This window comes from Cryptomeria japonica, chromosome 10 (genome assembly GCF_030272615.1).
Source record: "Cryptomeria japonica chromosome 10, Sugi_1.0, whole genome shotgun sequence".
In the NCBI taxonomy this organism is placed as follows: domain Eukaryota; kingdom Viridiplantae; phylum Streptophyta; class Pinopsida; order Cupressales; family Cupressaceae; genus Cryptomeria; species Cryptomeria japonica.
Window position 1 is genome coordinate 715,624,527 of NC_081414.1, and position 17,916 is coordinate 715,642,442.

The window sequence follows — 17,916 nt, forward strand, 5'->3', positions numbered from 1 at the left end:
ATCAACCACTACAATATTTTCATTTCAATTCACAATAATTACCCATTTAACCAACCAAGCATCTTCCATCTAAATTATAAATGTTATTTTTTAAATTCTACATTCACCATGTTAGTGACAACTCAACAAGTGTAATACATGTTGTTAACAATTATTAGGATGTCTTTCCTACCAAGTACTAAGTGATAGTTAATTAGGTGTTGTTTCTACACATATTTTGAATATTTTTATTTTGTTAGTTAGTTAGTCTAAGGTGTTAGAAATTGGTTCTTAAGTCTATTTTTAAATTTGCTTCAAGACCTTAGCCGACTCCATGGCCAATGGATATGCAAAGAAACTAGTCTTTGATGTTTTAAAGGGAAAGACATCCACAGAGGTCATCAAAAGCTTCACCCTCTTTTGTTGATTGGTCTAAATAGTCACACCAGTTAAGTGATGTTGTTTTAATGAGGTTTTCGAGAAATTAAATTTTTTTTTTTTATGGATTACTGAAAGATAAAATGTTTTTCCTATATTAATATATTTGAGTCATATTTTCCTTTTACAAATGTCTCAGCATGTGGTGAGGTTTCCAAAAACCTTAAAATTATGAAAAGCTTTTACTTGGTCAAAGATCTATTTGCATGAGATTTTGGAGGGAGTTTTGGATGAAATTAATTTGAGTCCAACTTGACTAGGTCGAGCTTGTAAGTTTGATCAAGCTTTGATTTTATTTGTACCTTATTTTTTAAATATAATGATGATTAGTGTTGATAGATGGTTAATGAAGGTTTCTCTTGATTAATGCCCAAGATCTAATTTGCACTTTTAAAAGAGGATGTATGTAACATGGAGTTTCCTTATTTTTCATTTCTAGTTCCATGAAATTTCTATCTTAGAGGCATGTGAACAATAAAATGCATTCATATTGAAAGGGATGAAGTTGCAAAGGATCCTAAAACTTCTATAGATCAACATACTCTAAACATGAAAGAACATGCAAGGGTAGGTATGTTAGGGTCTATTCTTTTTCATGAAAACCTTCCGCAAGGTCTTTGGTAAGGAATATTTTGTTTACTACTCTTTTATTTATGTTTTAGTGTTTTTCCTTTTCTAATCTTAGCTATCAAATTGAAGGGAGTCATGATTTTATAGGATCTCAAACAATCAATAAGTATTCACATGCATGACCCTTGATTCGTACTTCATTATATCTTGCACTAAATGTGTTAATAACCTTTTTTATTGTTAAAAATCTCATTTCAAGTTACTTTAAACCTTACTTATGGCCCTAAATCACACATGGAGACTTTCAAACTTTTTAAAGTCATCAATTTATGAACCATCAAGCTTCAAGACCCTACAACTATAGTCACCAAGAAATACATCTAGGATACAATCATATAAGGTAAGGATATACAACAGTGTCATGATGATATTCAAATATGATAGTCAAGTGGCATGATGATATTGATATATGCATAAGGGTAGACTCGAGACATGTAATACTATCCATGAAGTCGAGAAGAATGATGACTAACAATAAAGTCACACTCATGGAGACTATTGATAATGTGTCAAAATTTTGAAGATGGAAAATAGTATCTCAAGTGGTACATCATCTTTTAAACCTTATGAAATATTGTGAGTTTGAATAGTAGGTGTAAAGGCTCATCCATACATTAATAAGTTTCCATTTGAATATTGTATTTTTATAAGCCACACTTAACAAACCATTCAATAAGAACATGGGACCAATAATGTTTTCAAATTGCATTCATTTGAAAACACATTAGTTACAATACTCATGTCTCATGAAGACATTATAGTCTACATAGAAATATGGATAAAGGAAGAACAAAGAATATCCAATTGTGAAAGACAAAAGATTATGCACTTCAAAAGAGAGTCATAATGAAAGAGTGTGAAGGTATAAGATATATGACTATAAGATAATGTACACAAAATATTTTTAGTGATTTTGAAGAAAATGTGTTGGATATTTTAAAAGTAACAGACAAATAAGGAGAAGAAGAATATTTATCATGCATAGAACAATTATCATTATCAACATGAATATTAAAAATTGTATTAAAACCTCTTGTATGTAATGTGTTATATACAAAAGTATTAATAACTTTTGTTTCCTTGTATTTTTAGAATCTTCATGTTAAATGTGTAGTAGTGGAGATGATCAAAGTTGTGTTTGATCATATTTATGATGGGAATCAAGAGGTGAAAATTTATGGGTGGAAGTGAGTAAGGGGTGAAATCATTTAAGAGCAAATATAGGTAAGGATATTATCTCATAAGAGTATATAAAGATGGAATTTTCACTCGTGAGAGAGAAATGAAATAATAGAGGAATGAATTGGAAGAATGAAAAGAAGAAATTGAAAAATATAACAAATTGTCTAATATGTTCCCACTAAAATTTTGAATTTTCTTACTATTTCAAAAATATCTTTGATGAAAATTAGTAAACAAAACTTAGTTTATTTCTAATTTATATACTATTTTTTTGATAAATATACATGTTCTTACTAATTTTCAAAGTGGATACATCCTAAAAATGAAAATTGAAGCATTCTCTCCCCGGTCATTTTGAAAACTAATTAATATATATGTTCATTGTGTACAAAATAGATTCTAGAATATAAAAATATAATTCATTTCAAATAAATAAATAGGTGAAAATCAACAATACAAATTGTATGTATGAGTTTTTGGAAAAAAAAAGACACTAACAAAAGAAACTGAAGATCAAAACTATAATATATTCTAAATGTAAAAAAAGACAAAATAGTTACAAAGTTAAGAGAGAATTTGACATTATTGTATTGATTTTTAGATTAACATTAAAAAAATCCAAATTTGATGGAGAGCATACTCAACATTTATTTTTTTCTATATTGTACAAAAACCACAATTTTTCAGGAAATGGAACATGCAATTCTAACTATTTTGGATTGGATTCTTAAGAAAAATAAAATCCTAAGCTAGAAAGTGAGCATTTTATAAAATGCTCACATGTTGTGAGCCATAAAATAAAAATACCAGCTCATAAAATATAAGCATTTTATAATGTGATCGCATCTTTGGACCTTTGTTCTTTTAAGGATTGTGAAATGTGAGAACATTAAAATGCACAAATGTTATAATGTGAGCATGATATAGCATACTCGTGTAATATACTATTTAGACCAAAAAAAAAATTGACCACTTTTTGGTCCATCATATTTGTGCACATACCTCGGTGTGCAATCTTCAAATGAGGTTGGGAAGAATCCTTTATAGATTTTTAGGGACAACATTTTGTTATTTTGAGTAGGAACCGCTCAAATAAGAGAGGGTGACACACATGTGTTCTCCTATTGGCAACCCATGTGTCTCATATCCCAAAGAATGTTAGCCTCGGTGGAAAGGAAGAGATGACCAAAACAAGATCAAGAAGGTGGTTTCATGGTTTTAACTTGATTGAAAGTTATATGTGAAAATTATGCAAGAAATAAGGTGAAAATATACTAGAGGGGATATATAAATATTTAATTCTATTTGATGATTGACTAAACTAATGAAAAAGATATTCAATCTATTGATTCACATAAAGATATAAAATTATATATTCAATCTATTTATAACAAAAAATAATTGTTTATAATTTATAATCATATTTGAATAAACTATTTTTTTTTTTCTTTCTTTATGAATACCTTATAAAATAGAAGAAGCCTCTCCAAAAATAAACGAATGTCACAGTAAATGGCCAAGGCAAGGTATTCTTTAATAAAGTACCTAATAAAATATGTTAACACAATTTCATTAATATTAAATAAAATTTACTTTATAGACAGCGATAGAATTATAAATTTTGAATGCCTTTAAACATACTATATATTAGTTGTAACATTTAGACCAAACTCCTGCCGACAATAGTTGTACCTTGATAGAAAGATTTGCAATAATTTCCATCATGCACGCCACTTAACTACAAACGAAGTGATAAAATCAGTATCTCTTTAAAGAGATTTCAATACAAAAACTTTTCTAACCACCATCGTAAACGACAAAAATAGGTTATTACGGAGAAGCTCTATCTTATATGAGACAAAATGGAGGACTTTCCTCGAATTTATTGCACACATTTTTATTTATTTTATTATTACGGTCAAATGTGGAAATGTGCAGTCTGATGGCTTCTACGAAACTCACTGGCTTTCCTTCTGCAATTTCTCTTCAATTTCTTGGAACGACTGAACTCACCACTGAAGCAGAAAATATCTATTATAAGTAGAAGTGGAACTATCGATGACTCCTACAAAGTGGTTCAACATGGCTAACATCTGGGTACGGGGGCTCAAATTCTCCAATCCCACTACTCTGAAAAATGTAGGTTTTATTCAATGCGGCTTTCCCCATGTTCCAAACGGACATACTGGTAAGCTTGTTCAGACCCCAGGCGCCAAGGAAATCTTCAGAAAAAGTTTAATTTCTTAGTCAAATCTTGAATAAATATTTCTCTTTCTACCTATACCATTCTTCTTCGTTCTTTTAATTTACACTTATTTGGATTTGGGTGTATTTTCTCAGGAGAAGATGGCAATATGGTTGAGAAAGCTACCAGTATTTTCACCAGGACACCAAAGCCTATCTCCGGAGGACTCATTCAAATGTTTTCATCTGTAAGTATTACATTCTACACAACATTGAACAGCTACTTCAGATTACTTTATTGTTTGTACAGTTTTGAACCATTGACCGCCTACCACTTGCAAGTTAGAAGTTTTAGTGTTTTAGTTACTGGTGTGGGCATAACGTGTTTTAATTGTTTGTAGATTATATTTAAGGTAAAGTCTAAGTCAGAGCACACAGATTGTTTAAGCTCTTGGTTGTAATTTTACTTCTTGTCTATGGCGTGTTTTTGGTCTTAATCTGTGACAGAAACGTGTTCTCAAAAGAACAAAGAAACAATTCATCATTTTACAAACTATTTCGTTAATTCTTGGATTGTGGTGGTTGTTTGTGGGTCTAGGCTCCAACAAATCCAGGCAAAAATACAGGATCTGGTCCACACCATGATGATAAACCGGGAAGCAAGAAGGGTACAGGAAAACCAGCCAAAGATATAGGATCTGATCCAAAGAATCTCCATGAAGAACGAGAAGCAAAAGATAGCTAGAAGATTTAGCATAGATGTATGCATAGAGTAGAGTATAAGTGCACTTGGTGATAGTTATAATGAAGGTTGTGTTAGTTTTCTCTAGCTCTGCTTAAGAATCACATGCTTGTCAAACTGCTTTAAGTCTTACAAAGATATCATAAGTCAATGTTCTGGTAAAGCGCAGAATGATGTGTCTTGATTGTTCTGCCACATATTTAGCCAGCCTTGTGATTATAAATAAATGTTGAATTACATTCGTTATTTAAAACGATATTGTAAGATATATAACTATTGCATTTAACCTGAGGTACTGTTCACTAAATGTCCATATGAGTCTCTTTAAGCTAATTCAACGATTTGGAATTATTGTACGTAACAACGCCGTATCAAAAACATAGAATAATCATCTTTCTTGCTTGCCGAACTCTTGGAAGTCTTGGGATATGAGAACACAATTTTCTGCCAATGTTTAGAAAGATCTGTTGTATTAATCCCAAAAAAGGGTTAAAAACAATGATCTGCAGTTTCATTAAATTCGCATATGTTTTCTAATGAAATTTTCTGAATTCGATTGTATGTATTTTTGGAAATCTCATAGCTTTATTTGTATATGTTGTTATTTTGAATGATATTGTAAAATATATAATTATTGCATTTAACATGAACTGTTGTTCAGTATACGTCTGTATTATTCTCTTCAGCGAATACGTCAACCGTATATTCAGAACGTCTAACCAGACATTTGAACCGTATTTATTTAGTACTTGAAAAGAATTGAAAGCTCTAAGAAAGATTAATGCACCGTCCACTCAAAACTGGCCAATGGTACTTCAAAATCCTTTCACACCTGGTTCACCAAGATTGTTGTCTCATCGTGATTAGACGATTTTCACTGCAGCTTTTTCGTACAAAATATTAAACAGATTTTTAGCCAATGTTTTAAAATGATATGAACCTACACAACTTTCGATATATAATGAGGACGACAAGATTTCAGATAAGGAAATATAGATAAGAACCAGAATGGATGGAAAGTAAAAAGCATTCATTTCTGTACTTAAAGGTAGTCTATACAATATGAGATTTGATTATATTGTAGGACACTTCTTCATTTACATTATCATGCCTTCACTTGTTTGGGGACAAAACTAGTCTTAAGTGTTTTATTCCATTTGCAATTGATTAGGTAACTAGTCTTCAAGCCATCTTGATCATGTTGCTATTAAAGCTAGTCATGATTTTATCCTATCGCATAGACGTTATTTGGTTTGCTACTAAAGAAAGGCTAATATGAGGTGTTGTAGGCTTGTTGCATAGACTTTAGGATGCAAAGCATGTAAATTATTTTAAGCGTACAAAACGTATAATATAATGTTTCATGTCCTCTTTGATGACTATTGTGATCTAAGAGAAGCTTGAGTCTTACTTAAACATAGATTAAAGAGTTTAGTGCCCTCACTATGCATTACTTAAGTGTTGTCAATCTCTTTGCCTCAAAGAAATGTATCTACAGGGGGAATCAAGTAAGGTAAGTAGCAACATGCCCTACGATGACACATTTTTTTTCTCATATATTGTATTGGTTGATAGATTGCTATCATTATCTCGAACATGTTTTGATTCTCGAAGTCTTTGGCTGAAAATAAAATAAAAAGTAGTCATCTTTTGGTACTTGTAGCTTTTAACTCTCCATTACCAACTCTCATACAACCTTTAAAAGTAGAAAATTAGATCATACTAGTTCCCATGGAGGCAAATTATCTTAAAATCTAGCAAGATAACCTATTGTTGACATAGAACTCCTGAATTTCAGTATTTCCCTAATTGTATTGAGCTATCTAGGACCATCGTGAATCATGATTATACAGTTTTCTGGTTGATAAGAAAAAGAAATGGGCTAAGGTACTTTTAGGTTTCAGCCATGGGCATAAGATATTAGATCACGTGGTCACAAAATTTGACGTTATTGGGTGTTGCAGAGGTGGGGTTTAAGTTCATAATCAACATTCCATTCTTATCTTCTATAAATTAAAGGTTCCTTCACAATGACACTATGCTTCAATGGCTACAAACACCAATTTTGGTTAAGGAATTCACAACATTGGTTTGAAATTGGAAACATTCTAAATCGATCTAATATAACATAAATTAACCATCGACACCCTCCAAAGCTTCAAGATATCTCAACTTGTATCTTGTCCACACAAGTAAGCCTAGAATCTAGTAGCCCTTCGAATAGGAACAATCCTTCACAACTTTTAGATAAAACCTGATATACCAACAATAAAAACATATTTGAGTACTCATTTGGTTTCTTTAAAACATATCCAAAACTTAGGTAGGGTTATTTTGAACCAAACCTCTAAAATCATGACTGTACTTTTGCAATTAGGTCTAACTTGGTTTGTTTTTTCAATCTAAGACAGGAAAATAGTCATCCATAATTTTTGAAAAACCATTATAAAAAAATCTCTTTGATGAGTTGTAGATAAGATAGTTATTTACTTTCCCTGAAATTTTTATGAAGATCCAATGGTTAAAAAGGGAGTTATGGTACATTTTTCCCAAGACTATGAACACTAGGCAGGGTTTTGACAGTTTTTGGGAAAACAAACATATCTTGCCAAATACTCCACAAAAATGCATAAAAAAGGATTCATCTAAAATATATTTCATTAACATATCATTTAAAAACATATTCACATCAAAATTACACCAAATGTGAGCCTCCATGGCTTTGTGACAGTCACAGATTCCTTATGATAGTTTGAGAGTTTGATGCATAACCTTTGTCAAATCCCCTCCAAACTGCTCAACCATTTATTGGTTTTATAAAACCATTTTAAACTCCCTCTAACTGTTCTATTTACCTAAGGACTAAACGCTTTCCCTTTTGCATCATTTTTGCACTTGTTTTTTCAATGTTGTAATATTGCAACTTTTGCATTTTTTGACAAAATAATACCAAACCTTGTAAAACCATTATTGGAAACCTCAAACACCATAAAATGGACTAAATAAGTCTTGTTACAACATTTCCAACCCTTTTTTGGACACTTTCACCCTTTGACCACTTTTGACTCTGTCAAGACCTTATAGGTCTATTTAGACAAAATGGCTCTTAAAGCCTTACAAAATGAGTTGTTTTGATTCCCATGGTTCTTAGGACCTTACGTAACATGGAAAACATTACAAAAGAAGGAAAAATACAAATTAACCTTTATGAGGCATTTCAAAGGCTAGGTGCTCCTGCACCATTGGGGGAGAGCTTGATAAAATGGATTGTTTAGAACATTTACGGTGCTTTGGATACCACATCTACATGAGTTTGGTAATAAGCAAGGAAAAGGAAAATGTTAGAGAATATTAGAAAAAAATAAAAACTTGGAAGAATATTAGTTAGGATTGAAAAAAAGTTGTTGAACTCTCCAAAAATATGGTGTGCGAGAAATACATAAATTAGTTTTGATATGTTTCTAGGAGATAAGTGATGTAAACTTAGTGAACGTAGAATCTAAAAACAATAATGAGTATGTTATGTGTCATCATAGATGTAAAAAAAGAACCAATTCTTTTCATCTACAAGTTCTATTGTTCATATGTGTTTTTGAACAATAATGAGTATGTTATGTGTCATCTACAAGTTATATCCTTTTCTTTTTAGCTAGATCCATATTGTGTTTCATAGATTTAGTTAAAATTTTACATGGTATCAGAGCACACAAGTGCTAGAAAGGAGCATAACATTTTTCATTTGCAGATGTAGACACCGAAATCTATCCACTTAATCAAATGAATACTTAGTATTTTTTTATTATTTGACCATCAATCAATAATTAATTAAATTTTTAATTAATTCATCTTAATCCTCTTCTCCAATTATTTAATATTCACTTAACTAAGTTGAAACAATTAATTAAATAAATAAAGCATATTTGTTTAACTAACCCCCCTCTTGAATTTAAATAAATTAACATTGATTTAAATCCTATCTTTCAAGTTTAAATAAATCAATATTTATTTAAATTCTTAAAAGTCCATCCATGACATTTATTTATTTAAATTCCTAAACCCCTCACCCACTTGAAAAATATCTAAGGCTCTTACAAAGCTTTAAAGGCCTTCTCCCTTCAACAAGTTAACCCACATGGGTCTTTGACCAACCTAACTCACCTTTAACCCTTGCAAATTTCCGCAACCCTTGGTTAAAGGCTTATCCCTTAACCTAATCATCCATGGTAGCCCTCAAGTCCCCTCAAACCTTAAAGGATTTGACAATTCTAACCCTTTAACCCTTGCACATTCCTTTACCCCTTGGATAAAAGCTTTATCCATGAACATAACCTTAACTTAACCACCCATAGTAACCATCGTGTCTCTTCAAGCATTTAATGTTTTGTCCCTCTCCTCTCAAACCTTCCCTTATTGATACTTGTAAACATGGGATTTTCTTAAAGAGGATCACATGGATTGAGGATCACCACTTCCTTAGGCAATCCTAACCCTTCCTCAATCAAATCATTCTCAACCCTTGATTTTCATGTTTCCTCTATAAATAGGACTCATTTCTTCATTGTTGAGGATCTCTCACACACATTAGTTATCCATGCATTGTTACCTAGAATTCAAATATTTTGTAGGAAGCCATTCTATTATGCTTTAGCTCTTCCACTAGTAGGAATTTTTATTTAGCCTCTAATACTTCATTTGCATCCTCTTTCAACACTTATTGTTAGGTCCCAGAGACAATTGAGAAGGGGGGTGGGGGTGAATCAGTTGTCTAATAAATTCAACCAAAATTAACTTAACCAAAACTTAATGCTTAATACCGGTAAACCAAACTTTATGTCGATAGACAATCTTAACAGTTAATTGTAGTACCGGTAAAGATTAATACATGAAATAGAAAGACAATAACATCCACAACACATAATACAATTATTTGTATGTGGAAACCCTGTAAGGGGAAAAACCACGGTGGGAAGCCTTACCCACAATCAAATGATACTACTGTAGATAGTATGTGTTTACAATATGGATTCTGCACATGCAAAAAGGCCAGCTGCCTAGAGCTCATTGCTCAATCACAAAATGAGAGTCACACTGACTACAATTGGATGGTTAAATCCAATGATAATGTACTGCTCAAAATAGCATCTTATTATGTTGGATTCAGTACCGGTGTAGTTCTGATTTCCTTCACAAAATCCTTCCTTCAACCTTCAAATGATGTTTGCGTGTATAGCTCTGCTTATTTTCGCATATACCTTATCGAAATCCTTTTCACATTCACAATCCCATGTTTATTCGATCTTACATATATACCATAACCTAAGACCAATTGAATAGGTTGGCTCACTAAAAGTTATTACAATAAAATCAATTACAAACAAATCAATATCCGATGCATGATGTTGGCTCAATGCATTTACAATAATAATAAATCATCTCCATAACATGTCGTGCAAATCTGGAATAGATAAGCCTACCAGTTCCTGGACCTATTTGTTAGTAACAACAAATATGTAAACTCGAATAAACAATTAACCAAATCGCTAAAACCAAGTGATCAAATAATGTCTTTGACATAACCAAGTAGTTTCCAAGTCATTCCAAGTACTGGTGAATAATATAATCTGTCGGTGAACCAAATATCAGTGACTTGCATAAGTCTCTGTCTTGCTGATGAACATAACCAAAGTCTCCAAATGCTGAGAAGAGTTGACAAGTGTTGACATCAATGCCAAAACCATATCAACATAACCAAAATACCAACAATCTCCCTATTTGGCATTGATGGCAACACAAGATGGAAAAACCATCAAAGTGCCAAAACATAAATGCCAAAAACTAAAAACCAACAATCTCCCAGAGAGATCATTAACTAGAAATAAAAAATATATAGTATCTCTCCCCCTAGGAATAATCTCTCCCAAAAAGGATAATGTTTTTTTCCATATCAATCTCTCCCGCTTTGACATCAAATGCCAAAGCAATACAAAACCAAATACAATTAGTTCAAATAACTTATCACAAAATACCAACTCATTCAATATACCAACTACTCCCCCTGAGAAGTAGCTCTCCTCATCAAAGCCGGAAAATAGATTTCTCTGTTAATTCTGTCGGTTGATGACAAACATCAACTGTCTAAGTCTCTACCAGTGGGGGTAGGACTCCAAGTTTCTCTTTGAGATACTCAAATGTTTCCTTAGGCAAAGGCTTTGTAAAAAAATCTACAATCTTCTCTTTAGTATTCACATAAACCAATTTCACTTCTTTTGCTTTGACATTCTCCTTTGGAAAGTTCAGTTTGATAGAAACATGTTTAGTTTTAGAGTGAAGTATCGAGATCTTTGATATATCAATTGTTTTTGTATTGTCACAATAAATAGCTATAGGTTCCTTGCAATTTACCTTTATGTCCTTCAACATTTTCTTGATCCATAATACCTATGTATAATTGGTTGCTACTGCAACATATTTTGATTCTGCAGTTGATAGACTTGTACAACTCTGTTTCTTGCTCAACCATGAAATCAGTCTACTACTAGGAAAAAATGTTCCGCCGGTGGTGCTTTTTCTGTCATCCACATCTCCTGGCCAATTAGCATCTGTGTATGCATACTAGTTAAAATTTTCATCTCTAGGATACCATAAACCAGGATTTGTAGTGCCTTGTAGGTACCAGAAAATCCTTTTCACTGCTGATTCATGATTTTCTTTAGGATTACTCTGAAATCTTGAAAAAATACATACTACATTCATAATATCAGGTCTTGTTTGTGTTAAATACAGTAAACCTCCTATCATAGATTTTTATCTAGTCGGATTAACAGGTATAGATTCATTCTTCAAAGATAATTTATCATTTGTAGTCATAGGTGTGATTACCGATTTACAATTTTGCCTTCAAGTACTTAGCTTGACATAGGAATATACCTTTATCAGTCTGTGAAATTTGTAATCCTAAAAAGAATTTTATCTCTCCAATCATAGACATTTCAAATTCTTGTTGCATTTTGTTAGAAAAGTCTTTACACAAACCATCTTCTCCTCCAAAGATTATATCATCAACAAAAACTTCAATAACTAAGATGTCATCATTAGTCACTTTGTAGTATAGATTGATGTTAGCATTACCTTTTGTGTAACTTAACTTTAAAAGATATTTGTCCAATCTTGCATACCAAGCTCTAGGAGCTTGTTTCAATCCATATAAAGCTTCCCTTGACCTGTAAACCATGTCTTTGTTATCTGTCAAAGAAAATCCATTAGTTTGCTCAATGTAAACTTCTTTTTCAAGATCTCCATTCAGAAATGCACATTTAACATCCATTTGATATACTTTATAGTTCTTGTGTGTTGCAAAAGCCAATTAAAGTCTTACTGCCTCAATTCTAGCTACCGGTGCAAAGGTTTCATTGTAATCAATTCCTTCTTTCTATGAATATCCCTTCCACACTAATCTTTCTTTGTTTCTGATTACCATGCCATCTTCATTAAGTTTATTTCTAAAAACCCATTTAGTTCCAATTACATTTTTGTCTTTAGGTCGGGGAACTAATGACCAAGTGTTATTCCTTTCAATTTGCTCTAATTCATCTTCCATTGCTTTAATCAAATATTTATCTTCACATGCCTCATTAATCGATGTAGGTTCAATTTGAAAAATAAGACATACCTCCTCATTTGCCAATCTTCCTCTAGTCATAACTCCTTGAATTTTTTTTCCAATTATTTGATCTTCAGAATGTTTCAATCTTACATATCGGGGTGTTTTTACTTGTTGTTGTTTTTCAGTGACTGTTGAATCTCCAAATGATGTCGGTGTAACTGGATCACCATTCTGTATCGGTGTATTCACAATAGGTTCATTTGTGATTATCTCTATTGCCGGTCCAGAGTCTGTGTACCTTGAATTTCCTCTAGATTTTTCATTAATCTTCACATTTGCACTCTCAATAATTTTCTGCAATCTCTTGTTAAAACATCTATATGCCTTTCTCTTAGATGAATAACCAAGAAATATTCCTTCATCACTTCTAGGATCAAATTTCCCAATATACTCATCTCTTCTAATATAACATTTACTTCCAAATATTCTAAAATATTTAAGAGTAGGAGTATTACCAAACCATAGTTCATGCGGGGTCTTACCGGTTTCTCCTCTGATGTGAACTTTGTTGAATGTATAAACAGTTGTATTGATCGCTTCTCTCCAGTAGATATGAGGTAGATTTGCTTATGATATCATACTTCTAGTTGCATCCAAGATAGTTATGTTTTTCCTTTCCACAACTCCATTCTCTTGGGGTGTCTGGGGTGTTGATAACTGTCTCCTGATCCCATTCACTTTAAGATTTTGCATTTACCATTTTTGAATTGTAACTGAAATCCTTTCTCAACCAATTGACCAACACTCAAAATATTATGCTTCAAACCTTCAACATAGTAAACATTATCAGTATTGTGCTTACCATCATAAGATATAGTGCCTTTTCGTTTGATCAAACAAGCTTTATCATCTCCAAATCTTACTAGACCTTCATTGTAATCCTGAAAGGTTAAGAATTTACTCTTATCTCTAGTCATATGATGTGAACATCCTATATATCCTTTCCAATGTAATTCAAGTGTGTCTGCATCCCGATCTTCCATATGCCATATTTGGTTCCATCAAGTTTCGGACTGTCCTTCCAGAAATAGTTAGAAGACATTGGATCTCCTCAAGCTGTTAAACTTCTGCAAAAAGAGAACTAGGCTCTGATATCAATTGTTAGGTCCTAGAGACAACTAAGATGGGGGGGGGGTGAATTAGTTGTCCAATAAATTCAACCAAAATTAACTTAACCAAAACATGATGCTTAATACTGGTAAACCAACTTTATGTCGGTAGATAGTCTTAATAGTTAATTGCAGTATCGGTAAAGATTAATGCATGAAACAGAAAGACAATAACATCCACAACACGTAACACAATTATTTATATGTGGAAACCCTATAAGAGGAAAAACCACGGTGGGAAGCCTTATCCACAATCAACTGATACTATTGTAGATAGTATGTGTTTATAATTTGGATTCTGCACATGCAGAAAGGCCAACTGCCTAGAGCTCACTACTCAATCACAAAATGAGAGTCACACTAACTACAATGGGATGGCTAAATCCAATGATAATGTACTCCTCAAAATAGCATCTTCTTATGCTGGATTCAGTACCGGTGTAGTTATGATCGCCTTCACAAAATCCTTCCTTCAACCTTCAAATAATGTCTGCGTGTATGGCTCTTCTTATTTTCGCATATACCTTATTGCAATGCTTTCACATTCACAATCCCATCTTTATTTGATCTTACATATATACCATAACCTAAGACCAATTGAATAGGTCGGCTCACTAAAAGATATTACAATAAAATCAATTACAAACAAATCAATATCCGATGCATGATGTCGGCTCAATGTATTTACAATAATAATAAATCATCTCCATAACATGTCATGCTAATCTAGAATAGATAAGTCTGTCGGTGCTTATCTTGGACCTATTTGCCAGTAACAACAAATATGCAAACTCGAATAAAAAATTAACCAAATCGCCAAAACCAAGTGATTGAATAATGTCTTCAACATAACCAAGTAGTTTGCAAGTCATTCCAAGTGTCGGTGAACAATATAATTTGCCAGTGAACCAAATACCAGTGACTTGCATAAGTCTCAGTCTTGCCGGTGAACATAACCAAAGTCTCCAAATGCTAATAAGTGTTGACAAGTGTTGACATCAATGACGAAACCATATCAACATATCCAAAATACCAACACTTATACCATAATCAAGCATGTCCCATCCTCCATTTGGCATCCCATAATGCTAGTGCTCAAACTGAGGGCATACTCCACATATGTAGTAGGATCTTGGAGAGGAGGAAGAAAAGGAAGAGCTAACGCAAGGGAGCATCATGGGGAATTTTCGTATTCATTTTGTTTTGTTTATTTCCTAGATTCTTGCTTACTAATCTTCCTTGATAATTTTTTTAAATGGTTTAGTTTTATGTTGACGACTAATCTTCACTAACCATTTTATAGCATTTTAGCAGATATTGAAGATTGGAGTTGTTTTAGGATTGAATATCTATTGTATTGAGGGTTTCTATTTTTGTACCATTTTGGAGATCGTCTTGAGGAGTGAACCATGCATAAGGTTTGTAGATGTAAATATTGTGGGAGCAACCAACATTGGCATGGATTGCGTACCAATTTTGGAGCCTACAAGGATAAATCAATGAAGTTGCACTCCAATTTCTCCAAACCGACAAGGAAGAGGAAAGTTGCAAAGATTGTGGAAGACATTCTTATTGAAGAAGGACATACTCAGGAGAGAGTTAGAGCTACTAGGGATGCAATTGAAAAACCAAAGAAATAGAAGACTACACCTTCTCCCATTAAGGTGAAGGTGACAAGACCTTCTCCTTCTCTGATGAAGACACCTCATGTTGAAGTTGAACCCTTTGATGCATCTGCTAAGGGTAAAGGTGTTATGGGGAAGAAGAAAAAGACTCAAAGAGAATATGTAGTAGTTTCTCTGGTGCAATCTAAGGCTGAATTTGATATAGACATTCCCAAGGCATCAAAGAAAGGATAATTTGCTAGAATGATCCAGAAATCCCAAACTGGTGGTGAGAAGAAAGAGCCAAAGGAGTGTTGGTATTTTGGTATGGTTTTGTCATTGATGTCAACACCTATTGAAAACAAGCACTTTGGAGATCCAACAACATTCATCGGCAAGCAAGTAACTATTGCATAGTTACTGGTATATGGTTCACCGACAGGATATAATGTTCACCGGTATTTGGAATGATATGGAAGACACTTGGTAATGTCGAAAACATCTTGTGGACACTTTGTTTTGAAGAATTAATCATTGGTATATTCATATTTGCATATTTGCTTTTACTAACAAATAGGTCCAGGTTATCTAGGGTTACACTGGCAGGTTTATCTTTTCCAAATCAGCATGGCATGCTATGGAGATGATTTATTATTGATGTAAATGCATTAAGCCGACATGTTTAATCGGTTATTGCATCAGATATTATATTTTTTGTAAAATGATTTTATTGTAATATCTTGTAGAGTCGACCTACTAAAATTGGTCTTAGGGTATGGTATAAATGTAAGATCTTATTTGTAAGATGAAGTGTGGAATGCGTAAAAGAATTGAGTGAAGGAATATGAGAGATTAAGCAGAGGTATACACGAAGACATCATTTGAAGGTGAAGCTAGGTTTTTGTATAAGCATATCAGCATTACACCAGTACTAAATCTAGCATATGAAGATGCTATTTTGTGCAATACATTCTTATTGGATTTAACCATCCAACTGTAGTCAGTGTGACTCCTATTTTGTGTTTGAGCAGTGAGCTCTAGGTTGTTGGCCTTTCTGCATGTGCAAACCCCATTTATGTACACTTACTATCTGCAGTAGTATCATCTGATTGTGGGTAAGGTTTCCCACCTTGGTTTTTCCCCTTATAGGGTTTCCACGTACAAATATTGGTGTTGTGTGTTTTGGATGACTTTATGTTTGTGTTTCATGCATTAATCCTTACCGGTATAACAATTTACTATTAACACTGTCTACCGGCATACTTAACTAGTTTACCGGTATTAAGCATTAAGTTGGTTAATTGATTTTTGGTTTGAATTTATTAGACAACTGATTCACCCCCCCTCTCAGTTGTCTCCGGGACCTAACAAGGAGAGGAAAGGAAGATCTAATCCTATACCGGCATGCAAGCCCAAGAAAGAAAAGAAGACAAAATCTGACTTGGATGAGGCTATAGAATCCAGTAAGATGAAGAATTCTAAAATAGAGTATCATATTGTTCCTCCTTTGTATATTTAAGAGTTGATTGATGAAATTATTAAAGATGGAAATTTGAAAAACATCTTTGTATATTATGCGAATATGGATGATAAGGATCAAAGGCAGATTGAGGAAGAGACAATCATGAACATAGATGTATTTAGTAAAGCATTGATTGAATTGAAAAAATATCTTCCCAAAGATTTATACAACTTGATTGATTCTAGGAGAAAATTTTCTAGCCAAATGGATAGAGAAATAAAGGAGAGTGAACTGGTTAATTAGTGCACTAGTATCACTATAGCGGAAATTGACAGATTAATTTTGTTAGCGAATAAAAAGGAATTCAGGACAAAGCATAGAGTCAACAGTCTGATGGCTGGCCGAGTTGGAGAAATAAGGAGAGAAACTAGTGAAATCTAGAAGAAGTTTCTTACTAAGAACTAGCTTGTAGAAACTATCTCACAAGATGAATCCACTCAGTCAGAAAATCCTCTGGTTAATGATGTAAATAAGGAAGAGGATACTCAAGATGTTGCAGACAAACAAATTTTGGATACTATCGAAGTTGAGCCTACAAAAGAAAATGATAAATCAACAGAGGCAGAGGATGGTGCACCCAGTGTTGACACCGGTGTGTAGGAGGCACCCAAAGAAGTCAAACCAGATCCGTTGAGGCCAAGAAGAAGGAAGAGGTTAAATAGGATGAGCCAGATAAAGGAAAGGGTAAGGCAATAGAGACTCTGATCCTTGTGGCAATTGACACAACAAAAATCTAATGCCAAGAGAGTTTCCTGCAGTTCAATATCAATTTTGATAAACCTTTCAATCAGATGTCTCCGATAGAGAGAATGATAGTTGTTGCTTCTCTTCAAGAACAAGCTAGTCTAGAGTTAGCATAGTTA

At 33.0% G+C, this 17,916-nt stretch overlaps 1 protein-coding gene across 1 annotated transcript; it reads left to right on the forward strand.

The window, feature by feature from the left end:
- The first annotated feature begins 4,169 nt into the window (after positions 1–4,169).
- Positions 4,170–5,468, forward strand: LOC131068130 (uncharacterized). Its single transcript, XM_059213334.1, has 3 exons — positions 4,170–4,417; positions 4,570–4,661; positions 5,012–5,468. Exons 1-3 carry the CDS (start codon positions 4,288–4,290, stop codon positions 5,156–5,158), a joined length of 369 nt encoding a protein of 122 aa, XP_059069317.1. The 5' UTR covers positions 4,170–4,287; the 3' UTR covers positions 5,159–5,468.
- Positions 5,469–17,916: the final 12,448 nt, after the last annotated feature.

Excerpts from the sequence above, each read along its gene's own strand:
- LOC131068130 (XM_059213334.1), top strand. The coding sequence starts at position 4,288 with ATGACTCCTACAAAGTGGTTCAACATGGCTAACATCTGGGTACGGGGG. Across the intron at positions 4,418-4,569 it reads TGTTCCAAACGGACATACTG|GAGAAGATGGCAATATGGTT; the intron begins GTAAGCTTGTTC and ends GTATTTTCTCAG. Across the intron at positions 4,662-5,011 it reads TCATTCAAATGTTTTCATCT|GCTCCAACAAATCCAGGCAA; the intron begins GTAAGTATTACA and ends TTGTGGGTCTAG.